At 41.1% G+C, this 25,278-nt stretch overlaps 1 protein-coding gene across 11 annotated transcripts in view; it reads left to right on the top strand.

The window, feature by feature from the left end:
- The first annotated feature begins 10,091 nt into the window (after positions 1-10,091).
- NOX4 (NADPH oxidase 4) overlaps positions 10,092-25,278 on the top strand; it is a 183,390-nt gene continuing 168,203 nt past the window's right edge. For 2 of the 11 annotated variants that reach the window (XR_015157409.1, XM_086383219.1), the window contains exons 1-2: positions 12,177-12,576; positions 13,285-13,380. Coding sequence is in view for 3 of the 11 variants with exons in the window: in XM_086383219.1 (XP_086239345.1) it covers positions 12,520-12,576; positions 13,285-13,380 (153 nt within the window). In the remaining 8 variants the exon portion in view is untranslated. Of the gene's footprint in view, positions 10,198-11,182; positions 11,206-12,176; positions 12,577-13,284; positions 13,381-25,278 lie in introns of those variants that run through there. The other 9 variants (XR_015157412.1, XR_015157411.1, XM_086383221.1 and 6 more) reach the window with 8 other exon arrangements.

The raw sequence follows: 25,278 nt of genomic DNA, 5'->3' as shown, positions 1-25,278 counted from the left end.
TGTACCCCAATGTTCATCGCAGCACTGTTTATAATAGCCAAGACATGGAAGCAACCTAGATGTCCATCAGCAGATGAATGGATAAGAAAGCAGTGGTACATATACACAATGGAGTATTACTCAGCCATTAAAAAGAATACATTTGAATCAGTTCTAATGAGGTGGATGAAACTGGAGCCTATTATACAGAGTGAAGTAAGCCAGAAGGAAAAACATAAATACAGTATACTAACGCATATATATGGAATTTAGAAAGATGGTAACAATAACCCAGTGTACAAGACAGCAAAAGAGACACTGATGTATAGAACAGTCTTATGGACTCTGTGGGAGAGGGAGAGGGTGGGGAGATTTGGGAGAATGGCATTGAAACATGTATAATATCATGTATGAAACGAGTTGCCAGTCCAGGTTCGATGCACGATGCTGGATGCTTGGGGCTGGTGCACTGGGACGGCCCAGAGGGATGGTATGGGGAGGGAGGAGGGAGGAGAGTTCGGGATGGGGAACACATGTATACGTGTGGTGGATTCATTTTGATATTTGGCAAAACTAATACAATTATGTAAAGTTTAAAAATAAAATAAAATTAGAAAAAAAAATTCAACATTCAAAAAACTAAAAAAAAAAAAAAAAAATGTTATATCGTGCTGTTTGTGGAATAGAAGCAGTTGACTTTTCCAACCTTGTAAGGTCCCAGACTAATGGCATTTTAATCCATTAAAAAGCAGGTCAAGGGTAGGAAGACTTTCCATTAGTAGAACTGTAGTCTCTTTCATCTCTATTTGCAAATGGACCGTTTGTAGTCTAACTTTGGTGCATGTCTTTTGAAGCACTTTGCTAAAAATTCCAAGTAACAGCCAACTTGCACAAAAATCTGCATTTTTAAAGCCTATTCCTCTAGAGCTACAAGCTTGTGGTCTGTTTCCAAGTCAGCATGTATTTTTGAGCGGTATAACAAAGGCACCTCTTTCTAGCCTGAACATCTCTCAGCCTGCTACACAACTTGCTAACCTGATGTCACATATTTTGATTTTTATGATGATGGTAACCCACTTCCAATTTCTATAATAATAGTGTACAGGCTGAGTAAATGTAACCTTAAATATAGTGTGTCAGGATTTCATTTCTTTCTCTTACAACAATCAAGAAGAAAGCTATCCAGGCGGGCAACTGTGACTCACGTAATCCAAATTCCTCGTATCTTATTTCTTTGTTATCATTCAAAGTATTATCCCTACCTTGATGTTTGAAGTGTATTTCCAGCCTGTGGGGAAAGGGAAAAAGGAAAATGGAGTGAAAGCAGCTTCCTTTGTGATGGGGAGGTACATATCCCGTTGTTCACATCACATTTGCAGAAACAGCCAGTGCCTACTACTGACTGCAAGGGAGGCTAAGCCATGTCATTGCTAGGTGGGCATGTTTGATTTCGCTGAAACTCAGGTGATTCATTGCAAAAATGAAGAAGAGGAGAATAGAGAAAGATTTGCGGACTCAGCCACTCCAATGAAATCCCACTGATACAGAAGTAATTGGGTGATAAATTATTGCATCATAGTTCAGAATTCAGTTCAGTTCAGTCGCTCAGTCGTGTCTGACTCTTCGCCACCCCATGGACTGCAGCACACCAACTCCCAGAGCCTACTCAAACTCATGTTCATCGAGTCAGTGATGCCATCCAACCATCTCATCCTCTGTTGTCCCCTTCTCCTCCCAGCCTCCATCTTCCCCAGCATCTTCCCCAGGGTCTTTACAAATGAGTCAGTTCTTCACATCAGGTGGCCAAAGTATTGCAGTTTCAGCTTCAGCATCAGTCCTTCCAATGAACACCCTGGTCTGATCTCCTTTAGGATGGACTGGTTGGATCTCCTTGAAGTCCAAGGGACTCTCAAGAGTCTTCTCCAACACCATAGTTCAAAAGCATCAATTCTTCAGCACTCAGCTTTCTTTATAGTCCAACTCTCACATCCATACATGACTACTGGAAAAACCATAGCCTTGACTAGATGGACCTTTTTTGGCAAACTAATGTCTCTGCTTTCTAATATGTTGTCTAGGTTGGTCATAGCTTTTCTTCCAAGGAGCAAGCGTCTTTTAATTTCATGTCTGCAGTCACCATCTGTGGTGATTTTGGGGGCCAAGAAAAAAGTCTCTCACTATTTCCATTGCTTCCCCATCTATTTGCCATTAAGTGATGGGACTGGATGCCATGATCTTAGTTTTCTGAATGGTGAGTTTTAAGCCAACTTTTTCACTCACCTCTTTAATTTTCATCAGGAGGCTCTTTAGATCTTCTTCACTTTCTGCCATAAAGGCGGTGTCATCTGCATATCTGAGGTTATTGATATTTTCCCCAGCAATCTTGATTCAGGGAATGGCAAACCATTTCAGTATTCTTGCCTTGAGAACCCCATGAACAGCAGTTCAGAACTGAACATATGTAAATAATTGAGCATGTATAAACTTGAATTAAGGACTATGAAAGATCAGTGGAGGCACAGTGCTGCCTTCAGGGAGAAACTGATTCAAAAGTGGTTCCAGTAAAGAATTGATTCCCAGGTGGCGCTAGTGGTAAAGAACCCGGTTGTCAATCAGGAGATGCAGGTTCAATCCCTGGGTTGGGAAGATCCCCTGGAGGAGGGCACGGCAACCCACTCCAGTATTTTGCCTGGAGAATCCCCATGTACATGAGAGACTGGCAGGCTGCAGTCCATAGGGTCGCACAGAGTCAGACAGGACTGAAGTGACTTAGTGGGTATGAAATTTGCTAGGCTATACATAGTTGTATAAGGACATAGAGACATTTAAGTTTCTTTGTCAGTAGAAGCAAGAGTGAGTCATGTTTTTGAAATTTCCAGTCTCAGATTCTTGGAGAGCAGGCAGAGAGTCTGAAGGTTAAATTCCACATAAAGCTGTTGAGGAGGAAGGAAAGACAAAAGTCAATTTTTATTTTCTTTCATGTTCCTGAACTTGTTTTCCATCCAGTCTAGCATAAAACCTTTCCTACTCTAGACTGAAAAAACATACAACCTAAATGTTGGAAATTATGTTTTTTCAGTGCATTTTCTAAGGACTGAAGCCCAGAAGACAGCCTTTCAGAGCTCTCTCTGAGGGACAGCTCAAAAGAGCCAGGATCATAAGAGTTCAAACAACAACGACAGAAAACAGGTAGTCAAAAATGAAAAGACTACTGTCAATTAAAGAAAATCAGACATCTCTAGTTAATGACATGGTGCTTTTGCTATGCATGGGAAGACACAGATTCTGGGTTCATTGAAATCATTGCTTTGATAAGCACCCTCTGGTGGCTCAGATGGTAAAGCATTTGTCTGCAGTGCAGAAGGTCTGGGTTTGATCCCTAGGTTGGGAAGATCCCCTGGAGGAGGAAATGGCCACCCACTCCAGTATTCCTTCCTGGAGAATTCCATGGACAGAGGAGCCTGGCGGGCTACAATCCATGGGGTTGCAAAGAGTCAGACACATTAAGCAACTAACACAGCAACCACTAACTATCTAGGGACAGTATCCTGCTTTTTTTACACCCTGAATCCCCTCAGGGTGCACAGAGGCTACGAGCTTGATGGCTGCAACCTCCTTTGTGTACCGACAAGATAGCCAACATTTTTCATCCACACTACACTCTGGGCAATTAGAATAAAATTCTGTAAGTGCTGATTTTCCACTTGGAAAATAACCTTAATTGTTATTGCATGCTAGAGTTTCATTCACTCATTCACTAAAAATATTTTGAGCTCTTACTATATGCCAGGCTTTAGGTAATGAAGAAAAATGTCCTGTCTTCAGTGTGCTCAGAATTTAGTTGGAGAAAGAACCTAGAAAACAAATCATCAAATTTGGCCTGATAACTATTCTGAAGGGGCTTCCCTGGTGGCTCAGATGATAAAGAATCCACCTGCAATGCAGGAAACTTGGGTTTGGTCCCTGGGTGGGAAAGACTCCCTTGTCCAGGTAATCTATCTATCCTAAGAGAGGGCTACACGCAGAGGACTACAGGCTCACAAAAGGTTCCTGATCCCACTGGGAAGAATCCATGTGAAACTTTAAGAAGAAAGGATACTCATTTTGAGCTTGGAGACTGAGTGAGCATCAGTAGGTCTGGTGTGCCAGGAAGCAAGAACACCATGCATACATGGATGAGACTCTGAGAAAAAAAGAGTATATTTGGGGGAGAGAAAGAAGTAACGGCATCAGAAATTCCATGTGGGTGTAGAAAAGGAAATACTGTGTAAAGATTACTGGAAGAGAATTTGGGAAATTTATTCTTCTCTGGGCTTTAATTTCTTTCACTCAAAATAATTACTGAGCATCTACTCATGTTTCAAGTCTTATACTCGGCCTCAGCATAATAAGAATGAGCAAACACAGAAATGTACTTACCTTTGGGGAGTTCACATTTTATGAAAGAGATAGGCATTAATCAAATAAACTCATAAACATATATAAATATACACTATCAGGCTGTACAATGACCCAGTGCTCTGTGTGTGTGTGTGTGTGTGTGTGTGTGTGTGTACGGGGCAGGGGTTGGTGAGCTCAAAGGGCTGAGAAAAGGATTTTAGTCTCCTCCCTAACAAATTAAGTAGAAGTTAGAATGGTCTCCAAAGTCTTTCCTATTCAGATGTTTTTTAAGACTTTAAAATATACTATTCAACATGGATTGTAATAGTTGTAGCTTAAGATTTTTATGGTATGTTTAGAAAGTGAAGGAAGACTGGGAAAGAAGTCCCATCTTATTTCCTCGACATTGCAAAGATGTTTAAGAATGCAATCAGAAACGTGGAAGCAGGTGCTAAGATCATTTTTTTGGGAGGTGGGGGGCTCCTGGGACACTTCTATTTAAAACTTAAAGAACAATAAAATAACTCACACATCCAGGAATTATTTCGTTAATGGCTGCATTCAGGAAATGCCACACGATAAAAAGAAATAATGATAACGAATAGACAAGACAGTGTTTTGAGAATGTGCATTGTCTTAGCACACTAGTAATTTTCTACAGACCTCAGATTGTTGGAGAGTCATGCCAACCATGGCTCAATCTGGGGGTCAAAAGTTTTACGGCTCAGAACACATGGAAATTCTAATTCAGCAATGACTAAAGGGTGTAGAGGAAGGAAATGCCTCAGTGACCTTGTTTCTGTCCCTGTGATTCAGTTCCCTTATGTATAAAATTAGGATGAAGTTAAGCATGGGCCTACCCATCTTACAGAAGAGATTTGAGGGTGAAATAAAAAATAACTAGAGGGGTTGGGGGGGAAGAAATGTAATGAGTTTCTATAGAAGTTAGAGGCAATCAGTATTTCTTACAATTATTTTTGTGTTAAAAATAAATTTTCTTTAATAAGCATGGCAATGGTACTTTTATTTATTTGTTTGTTTTTCATTTTAAAAATTGTCTTTGCTTGCAGTAAAAAATTGTTTAGTCTGTGTTGATTTCCATTTATTTTTGCTTTTTGAAATTTTATTCATCTATGACATTCAGAAGTTTGGGAAAGTATTCTATGTAGAGCAGTTCTGAACAAGAGTTTATTATTATTTGTTTTTATTCAACAAACTTTTATTGAGCCTCTTCAGTCTGGCATTCTTAAATTGTTTTTACATTAGCAAGCTTTATTTTCCAACAAAGTATCTTATCCTTGAGGGTGTAAGAAGCTCTCCAGCTTCTTCAGTTATTTCTCAGGGAATTGACCCAGCTGTGTGAGTGCACGGTAGACATTCCTAAAGGCCTGAATCAGAAGATGGTTTACACTTGTTTTTGTGTTAAAATGACAATGAGTCACTGTCTGGAACTTGTCGCCAGATTTGCTAATGTTAAGCCTTTGGGCCATTTCTTGCTAGTTCCCTGAGGGGTCCTTCTTCCTTGACAAGGGTCCCAGGGACAAGGTGTAGCTGCCCTTTCTTTTTAACTTGGCTGGCAGTTATTCACACCTTGAGGATTCTTTTGCCCACTCTACCAGTTACACTGCCTGCTGGGACAGAGTTTTCCTACCTTCTTCTTTTCTATTTGTAAGAAAAATACACAGGCTCTTTTCCATTTTTGAGTTTAACACTCATGACTCCTCGTAAATCAGATAGGGATACCCAAAACAGTAAACTCAGTCGAGTCACAAAGGTTAAGAAAGTTTATTGAGTTCTATCTGGCATGATTCCTCGTCTATAATTTTTGACTACTTGACAGAAAAGTAAAAGTTCCAACTTTTATATCTTAATGTGAATTTCCTCAAAATTCCTTCTCTCAGGCTGGCATATCTAACCGGGGAAAGAAAATTAGCATCAATTAAGCTACTTCAGGGGCTTCCCAAGTCGGGCAAGTGGTAAAGAATTCACTTGCCAATGCAGGAGAGGTAAGAGACATAGGTTCAATCCCTGGGTCTGGAAGATCCCCTGGAGGAGGGCATGGCAACCTACTCCGGTATTCTTGCCTGGGGAATCCCACAGACAGAGGAGCCTGGCTGGCTACAGTGCTTACGGGCTAGTTCATAGGGTTACAAAGAGTTGGATACCACTGAAGTGACTTAGCACATGTACGCAAGTTACTTTAGGGCTAGAGAAAGCTGAATAGTGACCACCCAGATATATCACATCCTAATCCCAGGATCCTGTAAATATTATTTTTTATATAAGACAAAGAAGGTTTTGCAGATATAATTAAGGATCTTTAAGTGAGGAGATTCTCTTGAATTATCTCAGTTCAGTTCACTCAGTCATGTCTGACTCTGCAATCCCATGGACTGCAGAACCCCAGGCCTCCCTCTCCATCACCAACACCCAGAGCTTGCTCAAACTCATGTCCATTGAGTCGGTGATGCCATACAACCATCTCATCCTCTGTCATCCCCTTCTCCTCCTGCCCTCAATCTTTCCCAGCATCAGGGTCTTTTCCAATGAGTCAGTTCTTCACATCAGGTGGCCAAAGTATTGGAGTTTCAGCTTCTTCAGCATCAGTCCTTCCAATGAATATTCAGGGTTGATTTCCTTTAGGATGGAATGGTTGGATCTCCTTGCTGTCCACGGGACTCTCAAGAGTCTTCTCCAAAACCATAACACAAAAGCATCAATTTTTAGGCTGTCAGCTTTCTTTATAGTCCAACTCTCACATCCATACATGACTACTGGAAAAACCAGAATTAGCTGGGGGCCCTAAATACAATCGAGTCTTTATACAGGCAGGGGGTGATTCTGTTGTAGGAAAGGGACCTCTCCCAAGGCCCAAGAGTCTCATCTAATACTCGGGAATGAATTGTCCAAGGAGACAATGCTGACAATGTAAGAGACTTTATTAGGAAGGGCTGCCAGGGCAGAGAGAAGCAGGTGAGGGAACCCCGGAGAACTGGTCTGTCATGCGCTCACAGTCTCAGGTTTTATGGTAATGGAATTAGTTTCCAGGTTGTCTCTGGGCAATCATTGTGACTCAGGGTCCTTCCTTGTGTTGTGTGCATTGCTTAGTCAAGATAGATTCCAGCAAGAAGGATTCTGGGAGGTTGGTAGGACATTTGGATTGGCATCCCCTCTCTTCTTTTGACCTTTCCTGAATTCTTCTGGTTGTTGGTAACTTGTTAGTTCTGCATTCCTTACCGGGACCTCCTGTGCAAGACAATTCATGCAAGTGACTATCGTCTTGCCTGGCCAGGGTGGGCCGTTACGGTCAGTGGTTCCCCTTACAATGACATATACACACTGGAAGAGGAGAAGCCGTGTGATCGTTGAGGCAGAGAGTGGAGTGATGCAGCCCTAAATCAAGAGACGCCAACAGAATCAGAAAGGGGCAAAGAGCAGATTCTCCCCAAGACTCTCTGAAGGGACTGTGGCCCTGTCGACACCTTGATTTTCACCCAATCCTCTGACTGCAGACTTCTGACCACCAGAACTGTGAGAGAATAAATGTCTATTGTCCAAATCCACTAAACTTGTGACAGTTTATTACCACAACCCCAGGAAGCTAAGATAGGTGCCCACTGGTCCGAACCGCATATCCTATGTTTGTGTTAGAGGTGACACCCGTAAGGAAGAGTCCTTGCCCTGCTGGTTATTTTCTGATGTTAATTATCAAGCTAATCAGAAATGGCCTTTGAGCTAAGATCAAATATTGGTATGGGGGCTTCCCAGGTGGCACAGCGGTAAATAATCCACCTGCCAATACAGGAGACACAGGAGACGTAGGTTCTATCCCTGGGTTGGGAAGATCCCTTGGGGGAGGATATGACAATCTGCTCCAGTATTCTTGCCTGAAAAATTCCACGGACACAGGAGCCTGCTGGGCTAATGTCCATGAGGTAACAAAGAGTCAAACACGACTGAACGACTGAGCACATAAGCAGAAACCTTTCTTTCATTACTGGAAAGTTACACTTGAGAAACTGGAGTTTGAGGGAGCCACAAAAATAAGGATAATATGCTTAACTATTAATGCTATTCATTAATCAAGCATTCTGAAGTTCTGGCTATATGACAGTGTTTGTCCAAAGTCCTGAAATAAACAAGATCTCTGCCCTTGAAGAGGTCTGTTGATGAAGGGAAATAGACACACACACACACAACTAAAATAATATGTGGAAAATGGAGTAATGATCACATGTCTGGAATATTATAAACACACTGAAGAATGCATAGACTGCAGGATGCATCTGTGTGAGCACAGAGGGAGGGTGGGCCAGGGAAAGCTTTATGGCAAAGGTGTGCCTTTGAGCCGACAGAGGGAGTTGACTAGTAAAGCAGATCAAAAGGGAAAACTTTTCTCAATTTTTTTCAGTGGATTTCATATTTTGAGGGACACTGTCTACCAAAAAAGAAAGCTTCTGTATAAGTAATAAATAATAGACCAAGAACATCTCTAATTGACAGAGTTTATAATCAGTGAAGGATGATCACTAGTATTTTACTATTATTTCAGCCACGAGCAAAGGTATTTGTCATTTGATATTTTTTTCTGTGAAGTTTTTTCCAGGTAAAAGTGTGATTTTTTAAAATTATGATTTTTAGACTATTGATACAGCTATAAGATTGTCTCTTCATTATTTTCAAGGACAGTCTTCCTTTCTTGAGAAAGACAGTATCTACTTGCACTGAACAATATGGCCTAGAGAAAAGTATATTGAAAAGAACCTCATTCATGAGAGTAGCTTCCTGCACATGGCTTTAGTTCTGTTCCTTGGGGATAGCTTGCAGTATCATTTCCTTGTAAGTCAATAGAAGCAGTTAGGACCTAATCCCCTTTTACAGAGTTCCTACAAAACAATAGTGATAAATATAATAATCAATGTTTGTATAGCATCCTATTATGGTACCAAAGAGTTTCACAAAAGTATCTGATTATGGGTTTTTTGGAACTGTAAGTAAAACCCTGTTTTTTCATCTCATACAGGTTTCTTGTGTCTCTCTCTCCTTTCTTCATCTTTATTGTGATGTTCTTACTTTCAGTTAACATAATGCTTTGTTGAGATATAATTGACATGTAACTTTGTTGAAGTTTAAAGCATACATCAGGTTGATTTGATGCACTTATATATAGGGAAATGATTATCATTCAAGCCTTACCTAACAGCTCCATCACCTCACATAACCACCCTTTTTGTGTGTATTAAGAGAACATTCAAGATCTATTCTTTAAGCAACTTTCAAGTACGTAACATTGTGTGGTTAATTATCATCACCATGGCTGTGTATTAGATCTCAAAAAACTATCCATCTTATAACTGGAAGTTTGTGCCTTTTAACTAATGTCTGCTCATTTCCCCCTCTCCCTCAGGCAAATTTCTTAATCTCTTTTAGCTTCAGTTTCGTCAACTCGGAAGTGAGGCGGCTCTTATCCACATGGAGAGCTATGAGAATGAAGTGAGATTTTGTACATGAAATACCCAGGACAGTGGCTGACACAGTAAGTACATGGTGAGAGCTGGCTCCATTATTTTTGTCATTTTTTTTTTCCTGAAAGTAGTTAAACTTTTATAAAAATTGTGTTTTATTCTACTGTTCTTCAACTGCTTCACTCCTCTCAACTCATGACAAGAACCAGCTCATTTTGCCAGAATCTCCTCACTTCCCATCTATTGAAATTAAGGCTGGAAGATGGCTTCTTCAGGGTGAACTATGAGGAATACCCATGTGTCTCAGAATTAGACCTGCCTCCAGTGGTGACACTCCTTGGCTTCTCCCTGTGCTCTTCTTCTGGTCCTTCAGGTATCACATGGTGGATAAAAACTGGCTGTTACTTATGAATAACGGGCTCCCTAGCTCCAGAAAGATTTGAGGCAGTTTTCAGGATCAGATCATGCATCAAACAGTAAAGTTATATGTTAAAAGAGATGACAAGACTATTAGAGCTCTTTGTGAATTGTAACTGGGATTTGATACAGATTTGTTTTTTGAACTGAGGGTTACAGTCATTAATTAGTTCACAAAATTAATTGAGATAAGTACACTCCATGAGGTACACAAATTATGATTTTTGTGGAATTTTTAGTTTCAATTATATATTATTGCATGTTTATAAAATGAAAGATAGCTTGAGGGCCATGAGATTAGGCTGCTAGTGGTTTACTTTTTCTGCCACTAGTGGCTAGAAGTGAGAAAGTTCCTGATTTAACAAAACTTTCTCCAACACTTATTTTCATCGGACATTCTTTCACGTGCATGACTTTTTGTTTCTTCCCTAATACTGATAAGCTGCAGTGTAGGATAGGTAGCCCGGGAAAACACTTTCATCTCCCTTCCCCCGGCCTCTGGTACAAGTCTGAGGGGATTCTTATTCCTTAACAGACTCTGATAGCAGGTAGTAAAAAGCACTGAATAGAGTGAATCGGAGCTTCCCTAAAAGCCCATGAAAATTCCGTCAGTTTTAACCATTAACTCCCTGGACTCTTGACTCAGAAGTTTCTCTAAAGCTCTGCGTCGGTGCTTAGGGATGGGGGTGGAAGGGCGAGTGAGAGAGTTTGAGGTCAGGGTTGTGGTGGCCGAGGGCGGGCTGGGCACGGGACGCGGTCACACCGGTGCTTCTTCCGGCTCGGGTTTCCGCCGGAGGCCTCGGAGAGGGACCTTTGAGGGGGCGGGGGGAGGCGAGCAGTAGGGGTGTGTGTGTGTGAGTCCAAGGGGTGGCAAAGGTCTGATCAGTCAAAAGGAGTAGGGGTGTGTGTGTGTGCCTGAGTGAGTCCAAGGGGCGGCAAAGGTCCAGCCAGTCAAAAGGAGTAGGTGTGTGTGTGTGTCTGTGTGTGAGTCCAAGGGCGGCGCAGGTCCTCACTCTGTCTGAGCAACATTCTCCACATCTTGCTGTGTCTTTCCAAGTGGGGCAGGCCGGTGTATGTGTATGTGTGTGTGTCCAAGGTGCGGCGAAGGTCCCCACTCGGCTGAGCACCATCCCCCACATCTTGCTGTCTTTCCAAGCGGGCCAGCTGGTGTGTGTGTGTGTGTGTGTCATTGTGCGTGTATCTGTGTGTGTCTTTGTGTGTGTGTCTTTGTGTGTGTGTCTGCGTGTGTCCAAGGGCGGCGAAGTTCCCCACTCTGTATGAGCACCATCCTCCACATCTTGCTGTCTTTCCAAGCGGGCCAGCTGGTGTGTGTGTGTGTCATTGTGTGTGTATCTGTGTGTCTTTGTGTGTCTGTGTGTGTGTGTCTGCGTGTGTCCAAGGGCAGCGAAGGTCCCCACTCTGAGCACCATCCTCCACATCTTGCTGTGTGTCTTTCCAAGTGGGGCCGGCCGGTGTGTGTGTGTGTGTGTGTGTGTGTGTGTCCAAGGGCGGCGCAGGTCCCCACTCTGAGCACCATCCTCCACATCTTGCTGTGTGTCTTTCCAAGTGGGGCCGGCCGGTGTGTGTGTGTGTGTGTGTGTGTCCAAGGGCGGCGCAGGTCCCCACTCTGAGCACCATCCTCCACATCTTGCTGTGTGTCTTTCCAAGTGGGGCCGGCCGGTGTGTGTGTGTGTGTGTGTGTGTGTGTGTGTGTGTGTCCAAGGGCGGCGCAGGTCCCCACTCTGAGCACCATCCTCCACATCTTGCTGTGTGTCTTTCCAAGTGGGGCCGGCCGGTGTGTGTGTGTGTGTGTGTGTGTGTGTGTGTGTGTGTCCAAGGGCGGCGCAGGTCCCCACTCTGTCTCAGCACCCTCCTCCGCATCTTGCTGTCTTTCCAAGCGGGGCCGGCCTCTGGAGGCTGCTGGGCCGCCTCCCGGATCCCAGACCGGGATATCCCGGGCGGCGGCGGCCACAACAAGCTCTCCGCAGACAAAGGGCGGGCGCGGCGGGGAGCGCGCGCTCGGAGCGCGGGTCCCGGCCGCCAGGGGCGCCGAGCAGACCCCGCGCCGGCCGCAGCCGCGAAGCCCGGAAGAGCCGGCTCGGGGCGCAGACCCCGCCCGGGCTGGCGCAGCGCCGGCCCCGGACTCCCACTCGGTCTTTGACCCTCCGTCCCCTCCCGGCCCCCCGGCCCCCCCGGCCGCACCGCTGGAGCCGCTGCGCCCGCGGCCGCCGCTGCTTGTCAGCCGGCTGGCTGAGAGCGCGGCGCGCGGGCCGGCGGCATGGCTGTGTCCTGGAGGAGCTGGCTGGCCAACGAAGGGGTTAAACACCTCTGCCTGGTAGGATGGCGGGCGAGGGTCTCCCGGCGTCTTGTTTCTGGGGCAGCGATCTTGATTCATTCTCTGAGCGAGCGCGGGTGGGAAGCTGGAAGTTTTGCCTCTAGTGCAAAACATCCTCCACTAACACAAACTTTCTGCCGGGAATACCTGGACATAACCATCTCCTCCCTCCCTCCCTCCAAGCCCTCGGAACTTGCCTACACTTTGATGCGAGAGCGGATGCGGAGGAAGGGAGATCCCTGTTAGTTAACACAGCTTTCCCTTTAACCCCTTAAACATCTTCACCACCCCCACCCCTTTTTCTCTTTTCCCAGATTGTTTGTCGGATTTTATTTTATACAGCAAAGCCCTCTTCTTTATTATCTATTCTTCATTCAATGGATATTTTTAAAGCTTAAACATACAATGCTTGGGACTTGGTGATGTCACACATCACTTAGTCTTGTTTTACCTCCAGGGGTTATCTGTGATCTTTAGGATAACTGTTGCAGCCCAAATACTTAATCTCAGGTGTACAGGGGCTGAGTGAGTTCAGATACGTTTTCCTCTTAGTGGTTTGCAGCTTGCTGGTCAATTGAGAAAGCTTTTGGCAACGACTAATTGAGGTTCCATTGAGCGTATTGTGTCCGACGAATGTACTTGAATGTACTCCATTCATTGGGTAGTACTTATTTTTAATTCTTTTCTCTCTTTCTCCATATGATTTAGCTTATCTGGCTCTCCCTGAATGTCCTGCTTTTCTGGAAAACCTTTCTGCTGTATAACCAAGGGCCAGAGTATCACTACCTCCACGAGATGCTGGGGGTAAGTGGGTCTTGGGTGACCTGGTGGAGTGGGTATAAGGTGGGCAGACGATGCTACAGTTCTTGAGCAGTTTTTCTATTTATTGAAGAAACGTTCCGTGGGTTGTTCACTTCAGGAGCGTTTGTTAGTTTCTAAAGTGGTCACGTTTTCATGATTTATCATTTACACTCGTGGAAATTACAATGATTGACTCTTAAGAGCCAAAGATAATCTTATAAAGAGAACTGCTAGGCTAGTAATACCTGAGAAAAGTTGTCACTTCTTGCCAGCTGCAAAGTGCCCTGAAGGGTCTCCTTCACTTAAGGGACCAACCGATGACAGGCTTTTCATTCTCACTAATCAAGTCTTCAGCTTGCCCATCAGCTTATCCAGAGAATTTCTGCACTGCTTCCTTTTACTGTCAGTTCTCACACAGTATGTGTCTAAGGCAGTTATTCATTCTTGGGCATTTCTCAAATGCTTGCCCTGGGTTAGTGGCTGATTATTATTCCGGTGTTCTGGTCTAATGGGAGAACGATATTGTGCACAATTTTGCTCTGATTTGTCTCATGTGTCAATATTTTTCTTTTTTTATATATTCCATGATGCTTCTGTTTTCATTCTTCCTGTCCTTCCCCTTCCTACTTGTCTCCTGAACAAAAATGGTATCACTGTGCACATCTTACTTTGTATAAGGAGACAGCTTTTTCTAAGAAACAAACAACAACTATAAGACATTAAAAAATCTTAGGGCATATGAAAAAGCAGATTTGGCATTCCTTTTCATTGGAGAAGAAAATGCATTCTGAACAGGAGGTGCATAATTTTCTTTTTCATGGTTTAATGACTGTTTACAATTATTATTAGTTCAGATGAATTTAGTGGAACCAGTCTTCCATTTCCTGTTTTTATAGTTACAAATCCTATCTCTCTTTAAAGCTCAGCTTTTATAGTAGTGCTTGGCACATATTAAGATTGTGATAAATTGAGGGTGAACTAATTGATTTATATTTTATTTTATAGAGTAAAGCACTGTTTTCATTATCTGTTGTTCACACAGATAATGGTATTTTTAAAGTTTAAAAATTGGTATTTCTCCAAAAACTCTTGAGAGTTACAGTGGCAAACTTTGCTTTGGAAAATGGTGAATCTTGATCAGGACGTAGATGTAATAATATAAAATCTAAGCCTCGACAACTTGGAAAGACATAATTGAACTTGGAATTTCAGCTTTATGACATAGTATAAACTAAAATGATAATTTACTTAAAAAATAATTATGTTGGAAACCAACAAGTTAGTTTTTTATTAGTTTGGATGCTGTGTAACAACTTCAAATATATTTTGGTTACAACTCATATGAAGAATACACACACACACACACACACACACACACACACATATACAACCCAACTAATTGAATTATATGTTTCACCTCTCTCTACATCATCCCACTTTAGTGGTTTTATTTGAATAAGATGATAGGCTAGTGAGGTTCAGTGGTGAGGCCCGCAGAATATAGGCCTGGTACTAAGCAGGGGCTCAATAGATATTGATCAGATGAATGAAGACAAAAAAATAATAAAAGGACTAAATGGAAGACTGTGAGTAGCATGTGCAAGAGGCAGATTGAAGAAGAGCAGGGTCATTGTAAATTAGTTTTCATAAAAACATAAGAATCATCATAGTTCAGTTCAGTTCAGTCGCTCAGTCGTGTCTGACTCTTTGCGACCCCATGAATCGCAGCACGCCAGGCCTCCCTGTCCCTCACCAACTCCCGGAGTTCACTTAGACTCATGTCCATCGAGTCAGTGATGCCATCCAGCCATCTCATCCTCTGTCGTCCCCTTCTCCTCCTGCCCCCAATCCCTTCCAGCATCAGAGTCTTTTCCAATGTGTCAACTCTTCACATGAGGTGGCCAAAATACTGGAGTTTCAGCTTCAGCATCATTCCCTCCAAAGAAATCCCAGGGCTGATCTCCTTCAGAATGGACTGGTTGGATCTCCTCCTTAACCATGTAGTTAGGAGTCCATATGTTATGAAGAGTCACTGGAAAAGGACAGCTTTTCTTTTTGACATCATGACTAAAGAAGAAAGATGACTTTCACATGTCTTACTTTTCATTAATCACCTATATGAATTTTTTAGTCATTAGTTTATCTACACCATTTGGAATAGATATCTGTCATTTTAGTGAAAAAGCAGTTCTGTCTATAGTTTGACTATTTGCTTAATGAAGGAGTATTTAATTTTATTTGTCTTAGGCTTATCCTTCCTAATCTTTTGATGATTGTGGTACTGTTTCATATTAAAAGAACTTGCAAGCATTTTTTTGTATTTAAAGAATTACAGCAGAACAATGAGATATAATTAATTTTTAAAATAAATATTGTAGGCGCCCACATTTTGTATATTTAATAACTGTATAGTATGAACTTTATGCCTTAGAGCAGTTTTTCTTAGAGCCTACCAAACACTCACAAGAACATGGTCCCACCATGATAGAAATCCTGAAAAGGACGCAGGTATTCTGATAAGTCTCTTTTAGGTAAATTTTAAGTTCATAAAAATCATGATGATATTTCTGGAAATGAGCTTGATTGCTACCACTTTAAAACACTATGGAAACAAAGCTTGCATTTGTTGAACATTTTGATAATAGCATTTAGTCTAAGGTTGTCATTATTCATCTGTAAAATGTAAGGTAATAATAAAGTTGGGCTAATATTACAGGAACAAAGTGTCCATAGGATATAGCTCATTTGCAGGAAGACACAGACATTGAAAAGCAGTTAATTCTTCACAGTAGTCTAAAAATCTCTGCTTTCTATTGAAAAACAATTTATTTGACTGTTTATTTAAACCGATGGTATACTAGTCACTTTACAAATACTGTGCTTAACTAGGAAACTATCCTTCCCCATTGTACCTGGGGAAGTATAGGCTGAGGAATCTGAATGAATGGCTGCTCAAATCCCTTTGGATGGTCACTGTCGAAGTTAGGATTTAAATGCAGTGCTGTCTGGATTTTTGCTTTTTTTTTCATACTGCACAGATTTTCTAAACCACTTCACTGGCCCATCTCAGATAGTCATGTCACTGGTTAGTATTGCTCTTTATCAGTGCTGTGCTTGATATAATGTGACTCATACAAAACTTAAAATTTCCCAGTAGTACTTCAAAAGAGTAAGAAGCCAATGACATTAACTTTAATATATTTTATTTAAAATAATGTATCGTAGGTATTGTAATAGATTGAAGCATTCAACATGTGGTCAATACTTCTAAAAATTATTGATGAAATATTTTACATTATTTTTGTCTGTTCTTTGAAATATAGTATATATTTGCCACTTATATACATCACAGCTCAGCTACTAGAATTACTTGGTGTGTCTTTAAGTTTCATAAGATTTTTATAGATGAAAAAGTGGATTCACTCTTTCATCTGTAAGATATCCAAGTTGTTCCAAATATAAAGATTTTCCACTGACACAAGTGAATATCAGTTTTTTCAATTTAAATTAGTAAGGTTAATGAACCTAAAAATCCAGTTCCTTGGTGGCCTTGGACACATCTCACATGCTCAGTAGCCACACGTGATTAGTGGCTACCATTTTGGACAGTACACATGCTGGCCGTGGGGAGATTTTATTACCTTCATGGCCAAATGCATTCATCATTTTGCTTTAAGGCAAGCAGCTAGCCACCAGTCAGCCATGTAAAAAGAAATCAGGGTATGGGTAGTCCTCTGACTCCCCCTTTCCTGAACAGGAGTTAATTTTGAATGGGAACTTGTGGGCTCTAGTAATTGGTGTGTAACTGTAAAAATATTTTTGACTTAATCTTCTCTGCTTCCTGGGAGGTGGGAGCCTTTGAGAAAAATTATTTAATCCTCAGAACTAGAGTTATTTTTATTCCTAATAGGCTAAGTGACTGTTCTCAGACCACAGTTTAAGGGTTAAAAAATTACGTAAGAACTGCTAGGGAAAAGAAGATCGTAAATGATGGAAGATAAAATAATCTTGGGACTTAATATGTCTTAGTAGGGATTTTCATCAGAACTGTTTTTTCCCAGACTGGTTTGACCCAGGCCTGAAGGCTACATGGTCACGGCTGGTTTATGCCTGAGTTAATGTGCTTATCAGACTGTGCACTTCCTAGGAGATGTTTAATTATGACATGCTGTGAATATTGGAATCTTAAAATTAGCCAAGAGGGGGAAAAAAGTCTTTTGAAGAAAACCAAAGCAAACACTCAAATAAACAAACCAAACAACAACGTTTTTCATCTACGGTGCTTTAAATAAAGGACTCCATTGATTACTTAAGATGAAATTTGTTTTTGATTTATTTCTTTTCAAGGAATGGAAAATGTATGTAGTACTTTAATAGCAAGTGCTAATGTGTTGTGACAGACTCTGAGAGTTTCCTAAATTTTTTGAAATGTTGAGGCAAATTTAACTCAGGATATTTTCATATCAGGAGCCTTCATATCATAGGCACCTATTTCTGAGTTCTATTTCTGACATTTTAATGATTACAGGATGTAATTTAATTGGTATAAGCATTTTAATTTGAGAAGAAAATGCATTTTGTGGTACCAGATTCAGTGTGTCTTTATTTTATTATTTTTTTCCCCAAAGCTAACATTTGTGTATGGATCTTTCAGTTTCAAACTAGTTTTTCTCAGAGTACCATAATGAGAATTTAATTTTTTTGCTTAATCTCACAATTTTTGTTTTAGATCTGCTGAATGGACATGAAGATTTTTTTTTCTTATTTTTAAATTCTTATTGAGATACCTGTGTCATTTAGAAGAAAGTTGTAAGCATTGAGGTTTTTTGAATTGTACAGTGATGATCTTTCTTTGGTCAATCATTATCCTTCAAGTGATTTAGAAGCATTAACAATTCACCTTCTCAAGTGTCCTAGGAATTGTATCAGAATTAACATTTCTCAGAGACAGAAATCTGATGTCATGTGAATTTCTTAAGGTTGGAGATCGGCGTCTCTGTGTGAAGAACCTAGGATTTTAAGTCAGCATTGGTTTTACAGCTGACTTGTGTGTGTGTGTGTGTGTGTGTGTGTTAGTCACTCAGTCATGCCTGACTCTTTGTGATCCCATTGACTGTGGCCCGCCAGGCTCCTCTGTCCACGGAATTCTCCAGGCAAGAATGCTCGTGTGGGTATCCATTCCCTTCTTCGGGGATCTTCCTGACCCAGGGATCGAACCCAGGTCTCTCATGTTATAGGCAGCTTCTTTAACGTCTGAGTCACCAGGGAAGCCCACATCTGGCCTGCTGCTGCTGCTAAGTCGCTTCAGTCGTGTCCGACTCTGTGCAACCCCATAGACGGCAGCCCACCAGGCTCCTCCATCCCTGGGATTCTCCAGGCAAGAATACTGCAGTGGGTTGCCATGTCCTTCTACATCTGGCCTAGGCATCTGTAATTCTGCTGAGAAGGAGTATGTGCCTCCTGTCAATTTCAGAAAGGGCTTGATCATTAACTCTTTCTTTTTACTGCTCAGAATATTGTGGTTTCAATTCAAAGGATATTTTGCAATAAGTTGTTTTTTGTTTGTTTGTGTTTATTCTTAACATTCTGCCAAAGTGTTAAGCTTCTTGTTTATTGACAGGTGAAATTAGTTCCATTACACTGAGGCAGTCATGATGTACTTAATTCATTTGTAAGAGATAGAGACTCATGTAATTTTAGACTTGAAAGAGAACTTTGATGTCTTTACTTAGATTTTCCCAAGTAGAAAAATGAGGCTGATAATGAGCTCATTATCACCAGCTCAACTGGTGGCTTGGTCACTCTCCTGGTTCATTGTTCCTCACTCCAATATTCAGCCTGTTATAATGAACAACTTGATAGACAGACGTATGTAAGATACATTAAACTCCATACTCTGTAGGTCACTAGCTTTTCTTGTTTAAAGGTGTTGAACTGTTCAAGAAGTTATGGAAAATTATTGACTTACACCCAGGATAATGTATATTTCCAGCTTTACAGTTGTTTTATACTTGTTTCAGACATATCCATAAGGATTATGATATGTATTTGTATTTTTTTTTCTGATTACATGATGTTTGCTAGAATTTTAGCACAAGGTTTAACTTCTTTGTTATACTTAGCTAAATGTGCATTGTATAATTCTCTTTTATCAGTTCAGTTCAGTTCAGTCACTCAGTCGTGTCCAACTCTTTGCGACCCCATGAATTGCAGCACGCCAGGCCTCCCTGTCCATCGCCAACTCCCGGAGTTCACTCAAACTCACATCCATCAAGTCGGTGATGCCATCCAGCCATCTCATCCTCTGTCGTCCCCTTCTCCTCCTGCCCCCAATCCCTCCCAACATCAGAGTCTTTTCCAATGAGTCAACTCTTCGCATGAGGTGGCCAAAGTATTAGAGTTTCAGCTTTAGCATCAGTCCTTCCAAAGAACACCCAGGACTGATCTCCTTTAGAATGGACTGGTTGGATCTCCTTGCAGGCCAAGGGACTCTCAAGAAGCTTCTCCAACACCACAGTTCAAAAGCATCACTTCTTCGGCACTCAGCTTTCTTCACAGTCCAACTCTCACATCCATACATGACTGCTGGAAAAACCATAGCCTTGACTAGGTGGACCTTTGTTGGCAAATTAATGTCTCTGCTTTTGAATATGCTATCTAGGTTGGTCATAACTTTGCTTCCAAGGAGTAAGCCTCTCTTTTATCAGTACCATCCAAAAACAGCGTGGAATTGAAATTTGAAATTAATTTCCAAGATTTTCAATTTTATTTCCCTCATTTGATTATTAATAATATCAATTCATTGAGGACAAGCACCAGGTATTAATTGCTTAGATTAATTTATTTAATCTTTTCATCCATCCTATGGAGTAGATATTTTTAATTCTTAATTTTGAAGCTAAGACATTGAATTAGAGAAGTTCTGTAACTTGCTGATGAATGACAGAGCCAGATCTCTAGCTCAGACATACTGATTCTAGAACTTGTACTGTTAACCACTGGGCTCTTTTGCCTTTAGTCAATGTTAGTGTTAGACTGAACCATATGGGATTGCCATTTTGATGGAACAAAAATATCAGCAACCTCAGATATGCAGATGATACCACTCTGATGGCAGAAAGCAAAGAGGAACTAAAGAGCCTCTTGATGAGGGTAAAAAAGGAGAGTGAAAAAGCTGGCTTAAAACTCACCATTCAAAAAGCTAAGATCGTAGCATCTGGTCCCATCGCTTCATGGCAAATAGATGGGGAAAAAGTGGAAACAGTGGCAGATTTTATTTCCTTATTCTCCAAAATCACTGTGGACAGTGACTGCAGTCACGAAATTAAAAGATGCTTGTTCCTTGGAAGAAAAACTATGACAAACCTAGACAGCATATTGAAAAGCAGAGACATCGCTTTGCTGACAAAGGTCTGTGTAGTCAAAGCTATTGTTTTTCCAGTAGTCATGTATGGATGTGAGAGTTGGACCATGAAGAAGGCTGAGTGTTGAAGAATTGATGCTTTTGAACTGTGGTGTTGGAGAAGACTTGAGAGTCCCTTGGCCTGCAAGGAGATCCAACCAGTCCATCCTAAAGGAAATCAGTCCTGAATATTCATTGGAAGGACTGATGCTGAAGCTGAAACTCTAATACTTTGGCCACCTGATGTGAAGAGTAGACTCATTGGAAAAGACCCTGATGCCGGGAAAGATTGAAGGCGGGAGGAGAAGGGAGTGACAGAGGATGATGGTTACATGGCATCATCGACTCGCTGGACATGAGTTTGAGCAAGCTCCAGGTGATAGTGAAGGACAAGGAAACCTGGTGTACTTCATCCATGGGGTGCCGGAGACTTAGCAACTGAACAACAACAATCAGCCATTTCATGTGATTCAACCTCATACAAACTATAAACATTTATTAATCACATTTTATGCCCGGGATAGCTCAGTTGGTAAGGAATTTGCCTGCAATGCAGGAGACCCCGGTTTGGTTCCTGGATGAGGAAGATCCCCTGGAGAAGGGATAGGCTACCCACTCCAGTATTCTTGGGCTTCCCTTGTGGCTCAGATGGTAAAGAATCCACCTGCAAACGTGGGAGACCTGGATTCGAACTCTGGGTTGGGAAGATCCCCTGGAGAAGGGGAAGGCTACCCACTCCAGCATTCTGGCCTGGAGAATTCCCTGGACTGTAGAGTCCATAGGGTTGCAAAGAGTCAGACACGACTGAGCGACTTTCACTTTCATGCACCAGGCACGGTTAGTTCCTTGGTCTTTTGTAATCTCATTTAATCTTTCCATATTAAATTTAATCATTATAATAATCCCGGAGGATAGGAATGATCACTTTTTACAGAATTGAGAAACAGATTCTGAGTGGTTAGGTAACTTCCCCATGGTCACCCAGCTAACAACTAGAGAAGCCCAATTCGAGCCCACGTTTGTCTCATATTAAAGACCACACTCAGTCATGCTGCTCCTCCAGGGAGGGTCTGAGACAAAGAGGGTTAGAGCCTGGAATTTTCTAATCTTTCTAGGTAAACCGTTTGTATGTATGGTTGTGTGTTTTGTCTTAATAAGTAAAGGTAAGACTACAGCTTATGGATTACTCTTAAACGTGCAGCAGACTTGTACGCCTTGTTCTGGGTTTTTTATCTCAGTCACTGTTAGGTCCGACTCTTTGCGACCTTGTGGACTATACTCCGCCAGGCTCCTCTGTGGGATATTTCAGGCAAGAATACTGGAATGGGTTGCCATTTCTTCCTCCAGGAGATTTTTGCAACCCAGGGATTGAAACCACTTCTCCTATGTCTCCTGCATTGGCAGGCGGATTCTTTACCACTGAGCCCCCTGGAAATCCTAGCTGACTGCATTAATTTGCTTAGGCTTCCATAACAAAGGACCACAGACTGGGTGGCTTTAACAACAGAAATTCATCTCCTCACAGTTCTGAAGGCTGTATACTTTCTCCTACAGAGGACCCAGCCTGAGGGAATGAAGCTTTTGGAACTGCAAAATGTTGTAGAACCTTGGGTATTGTTCTAGTTCATTTGTCTCATTTGATAGATTTAATACAGGGCTAAGTTGAATATGGACAGTAGGTCTTTGAACTCTAGTCAGTGTTTCTAGTTTATCATGCTAAGCATTGTGTTGAACACAAAATTGGTTTCAAAAGTGCATAGGTAATTCTGGGGAGGAAAAATCAATGATCCTTTATTCCTTATTCACAAGATTGTAAGCTTTGGAGCTATATGGATATGAGTTTGAATCCTGGCTCAGGCGTTTATGTCCCTTTATGATTTTGGCGAATTACTTCTCTAAATCTAAGTTTAACTCATCTATAAGGTTAAGTTTAACCTTCCTATTAGGTTGTTTGTTAGGATTCCATGAGAAAATGTTAGTGCAGTCTTTGGCCCTTGGTGCATATGTGCATAGCAAAAGATAGCATTATTGTGAATATCAAGTAATATTATTTGATGTTAATGGTATTAATACTATTAATAGCAGTAAATGGTAATATAAATTATTTATGCTTATTAATAAAAATATTAAAATAATTCAGAGAGAGATGAGATAGGAGGAATTTGCTGAACATATGGCAGATGACATTAGGAGAGAGTGACTTTTCCTTTTCTTTGACCTCTGGCTGCCCCCCCTGATCCTTCTGGACAAAGGAAGGCTGCACATTGCTATTTGTAATTGGCACAAAATTTGCACCAGCTTGGTTATGATTGCTGAGTGAAATTTCATCTTGAGATAGAGCACATTTTATTCAGAAAAGCTTTTATTAATCTTTACTGAACTTTGGAATCTTCAACAGAAAAACAAGGGAAGTAATGCCTATTTCCAGTAGTCATATGTTGTGAGAGTTGGACTATAAAGAAAGCTGAGTGCTGAAGAATTGATGCTTTTGAACTGTGGTGTTGGAGAAGACTCTAGAGAGTCTGTTGGACTGCAAAGAGATCCAACCAGTCTATCCTAAAGGAAATCAGCGCTGAATATTCATTGAAAGGACTGATGCTGAAGCTGAAGCTCCAATACTTTGGCCACCTGATGCAAAGAACCAACTCATTGGAAAAGACCCTGATGCTGGGAGAGATTGAAGGTGGGAGGAGAAGGGGACGACAGAGGATGAGACGGTTGGATGGTATCACTGACTTGATGGACATGAGTTTGAGTAAACTCTGGGAGTTGGTGATGGACAGGGAGGGCTGGTGTGCTACAGTCCATGGGGTCGCAAAGAGTTGGACACAACTGAGCGACTGAACTGAACTAAACTGAATGAGTGTTTCACAAGATTACTATGAACCTTAAAGGAAATTAAAAGAAATAATAACAATAATAGCTAGGGCCGACATTCACTGAGTTGTTCTTCTGGGCCAGATGTGATAATTTCTTTAAGCAAAAGAGGAAGCTGAAGCATGGAAATTATAAATAATGTGCTCAAGGATTAAAGTACATTGAGCAAAGCCTATTATGTAATAAGAGTTCCAGAATGCAGCTTTCCTTCCCTCTTCTCTCATCCTTCATATTCATATACCGAAATCCACTTATCTGTTCTGTATTCCCATTAAAACATGATGAAATGATCCTACTTATCTCAAGAGTGTTGTACTGAGCATTAGGTATGACTTAACCAATAGCAAACTACTTTGAAGAATTGAAAGCGTCACAGAAGTAAAAAATAATGGTTATTATTACATATTGTTTCTGTCTGCTGTTCATTCTTCGCAGCTTTTAAGGCTCCAGCCATTGGTACCTTAACAGAGCTCCTTTGGGAGTTGTAAAGGATGGTTTGGACAAAGAAATGAGAAGATTTCATTTTTGTGACAGAGAAGCAGCAGGGTACCCTTAACATCTAATATACTTTACATTTATAGTGTTGATTATTGAAGTGGGAGATTAAAGGGCTGTGACTTGTAACTAATAATTGCCAAGACATGAACTAAAAGTGAGACTTTAGAATAAATTACCTGGCATCTATGTCTTAATGCAGCTTTTTGATGTGATAAAAGTTGATGTAATAAACAGCCTTGCCAAATGTAGTTTCTTTTTGGTTCTGGAAATGGGGTTAAAGAAAAAGTACATAGAGAAGAAGATGGTATTTCCATGACCAATCAAATTTGTTTACAGTTTTAGAAGTTGAGTTTGACAATGACTTCTATCTATGGATAAATGATTTCAACACGTATTTTATAGGCAAAAGTTTCATGCTTTGATGGTTTTCATTGATTTGGACATTGTTAAAGGTCTCCAGACACATATCAAGAATACCAGAGGTCTAATATAGTTTAAGGCAAGAAGAGATGAATAATGTACACAGTGAAAGCATCTTATATATCTGAGATTTTTAAAAAATGGGTATGTGAACACCAAGATACATTTAAGAAATGATCTACGGTGAATGCCTTTCTGACTACAGTCATTTCTCGTATGATAGTATTTTCACATAGCTGATTTTAAATTTCAAGTAATTTTTTTGAATATAATCTTAGAAAGCTCAGGTTCATTGGAAGGATCTGAAGTAGTAATGGTCCAAACAAGTTTCTTTTTCCCCCCCTCCTTATATTTTGGCTCTTTGTTGACTTCCTTTCCCCGCAATATACCCTCTCTTATGTGCCTTCCAATTGGCATTTTATCCTGAGTGAACTCTCTGTCACCCCACCCCTTGCAGGAATTTGGATTTTAAGGATGCCCTAAAAAGAGATAGTTGTGGAACAAGAAAATAAGAACTGTTTGTTGAAAATACAATACTGATGAGATAGGGTGATTAGAGTATTTTTTATCTCTCTCAGACTTTCCTTGGCCAAGTTACTTTTGATGAGTTACTTTGGGCTTTTAAGCTGTGTTAATTTTCTTGGTTTGAAAAGCATGGGCCCCAAAGCACATTAGTAAAGTGCTTAGAGTTATTCAAACAAAGG

This window comes from Bos grunniens, chromosome 29, assembly GCF_055505025.1.
Source record: "Bos grunniens cultivar Pamir isolate PY7600 chromosome 29, Bosgru_T2T1.0, whole genome shotgun sequence".
NCBI classification, from domain to species: Eukaryota; Metazoa; Chordata; class Mammalia; order Artiodactyla; family Bovidae; genus Bos; species Bos grunniens.
Note: the sequence above shows the minus strand (reverse complement) of the source record. Positions and strands in the feature narration are given on the sequence as shown.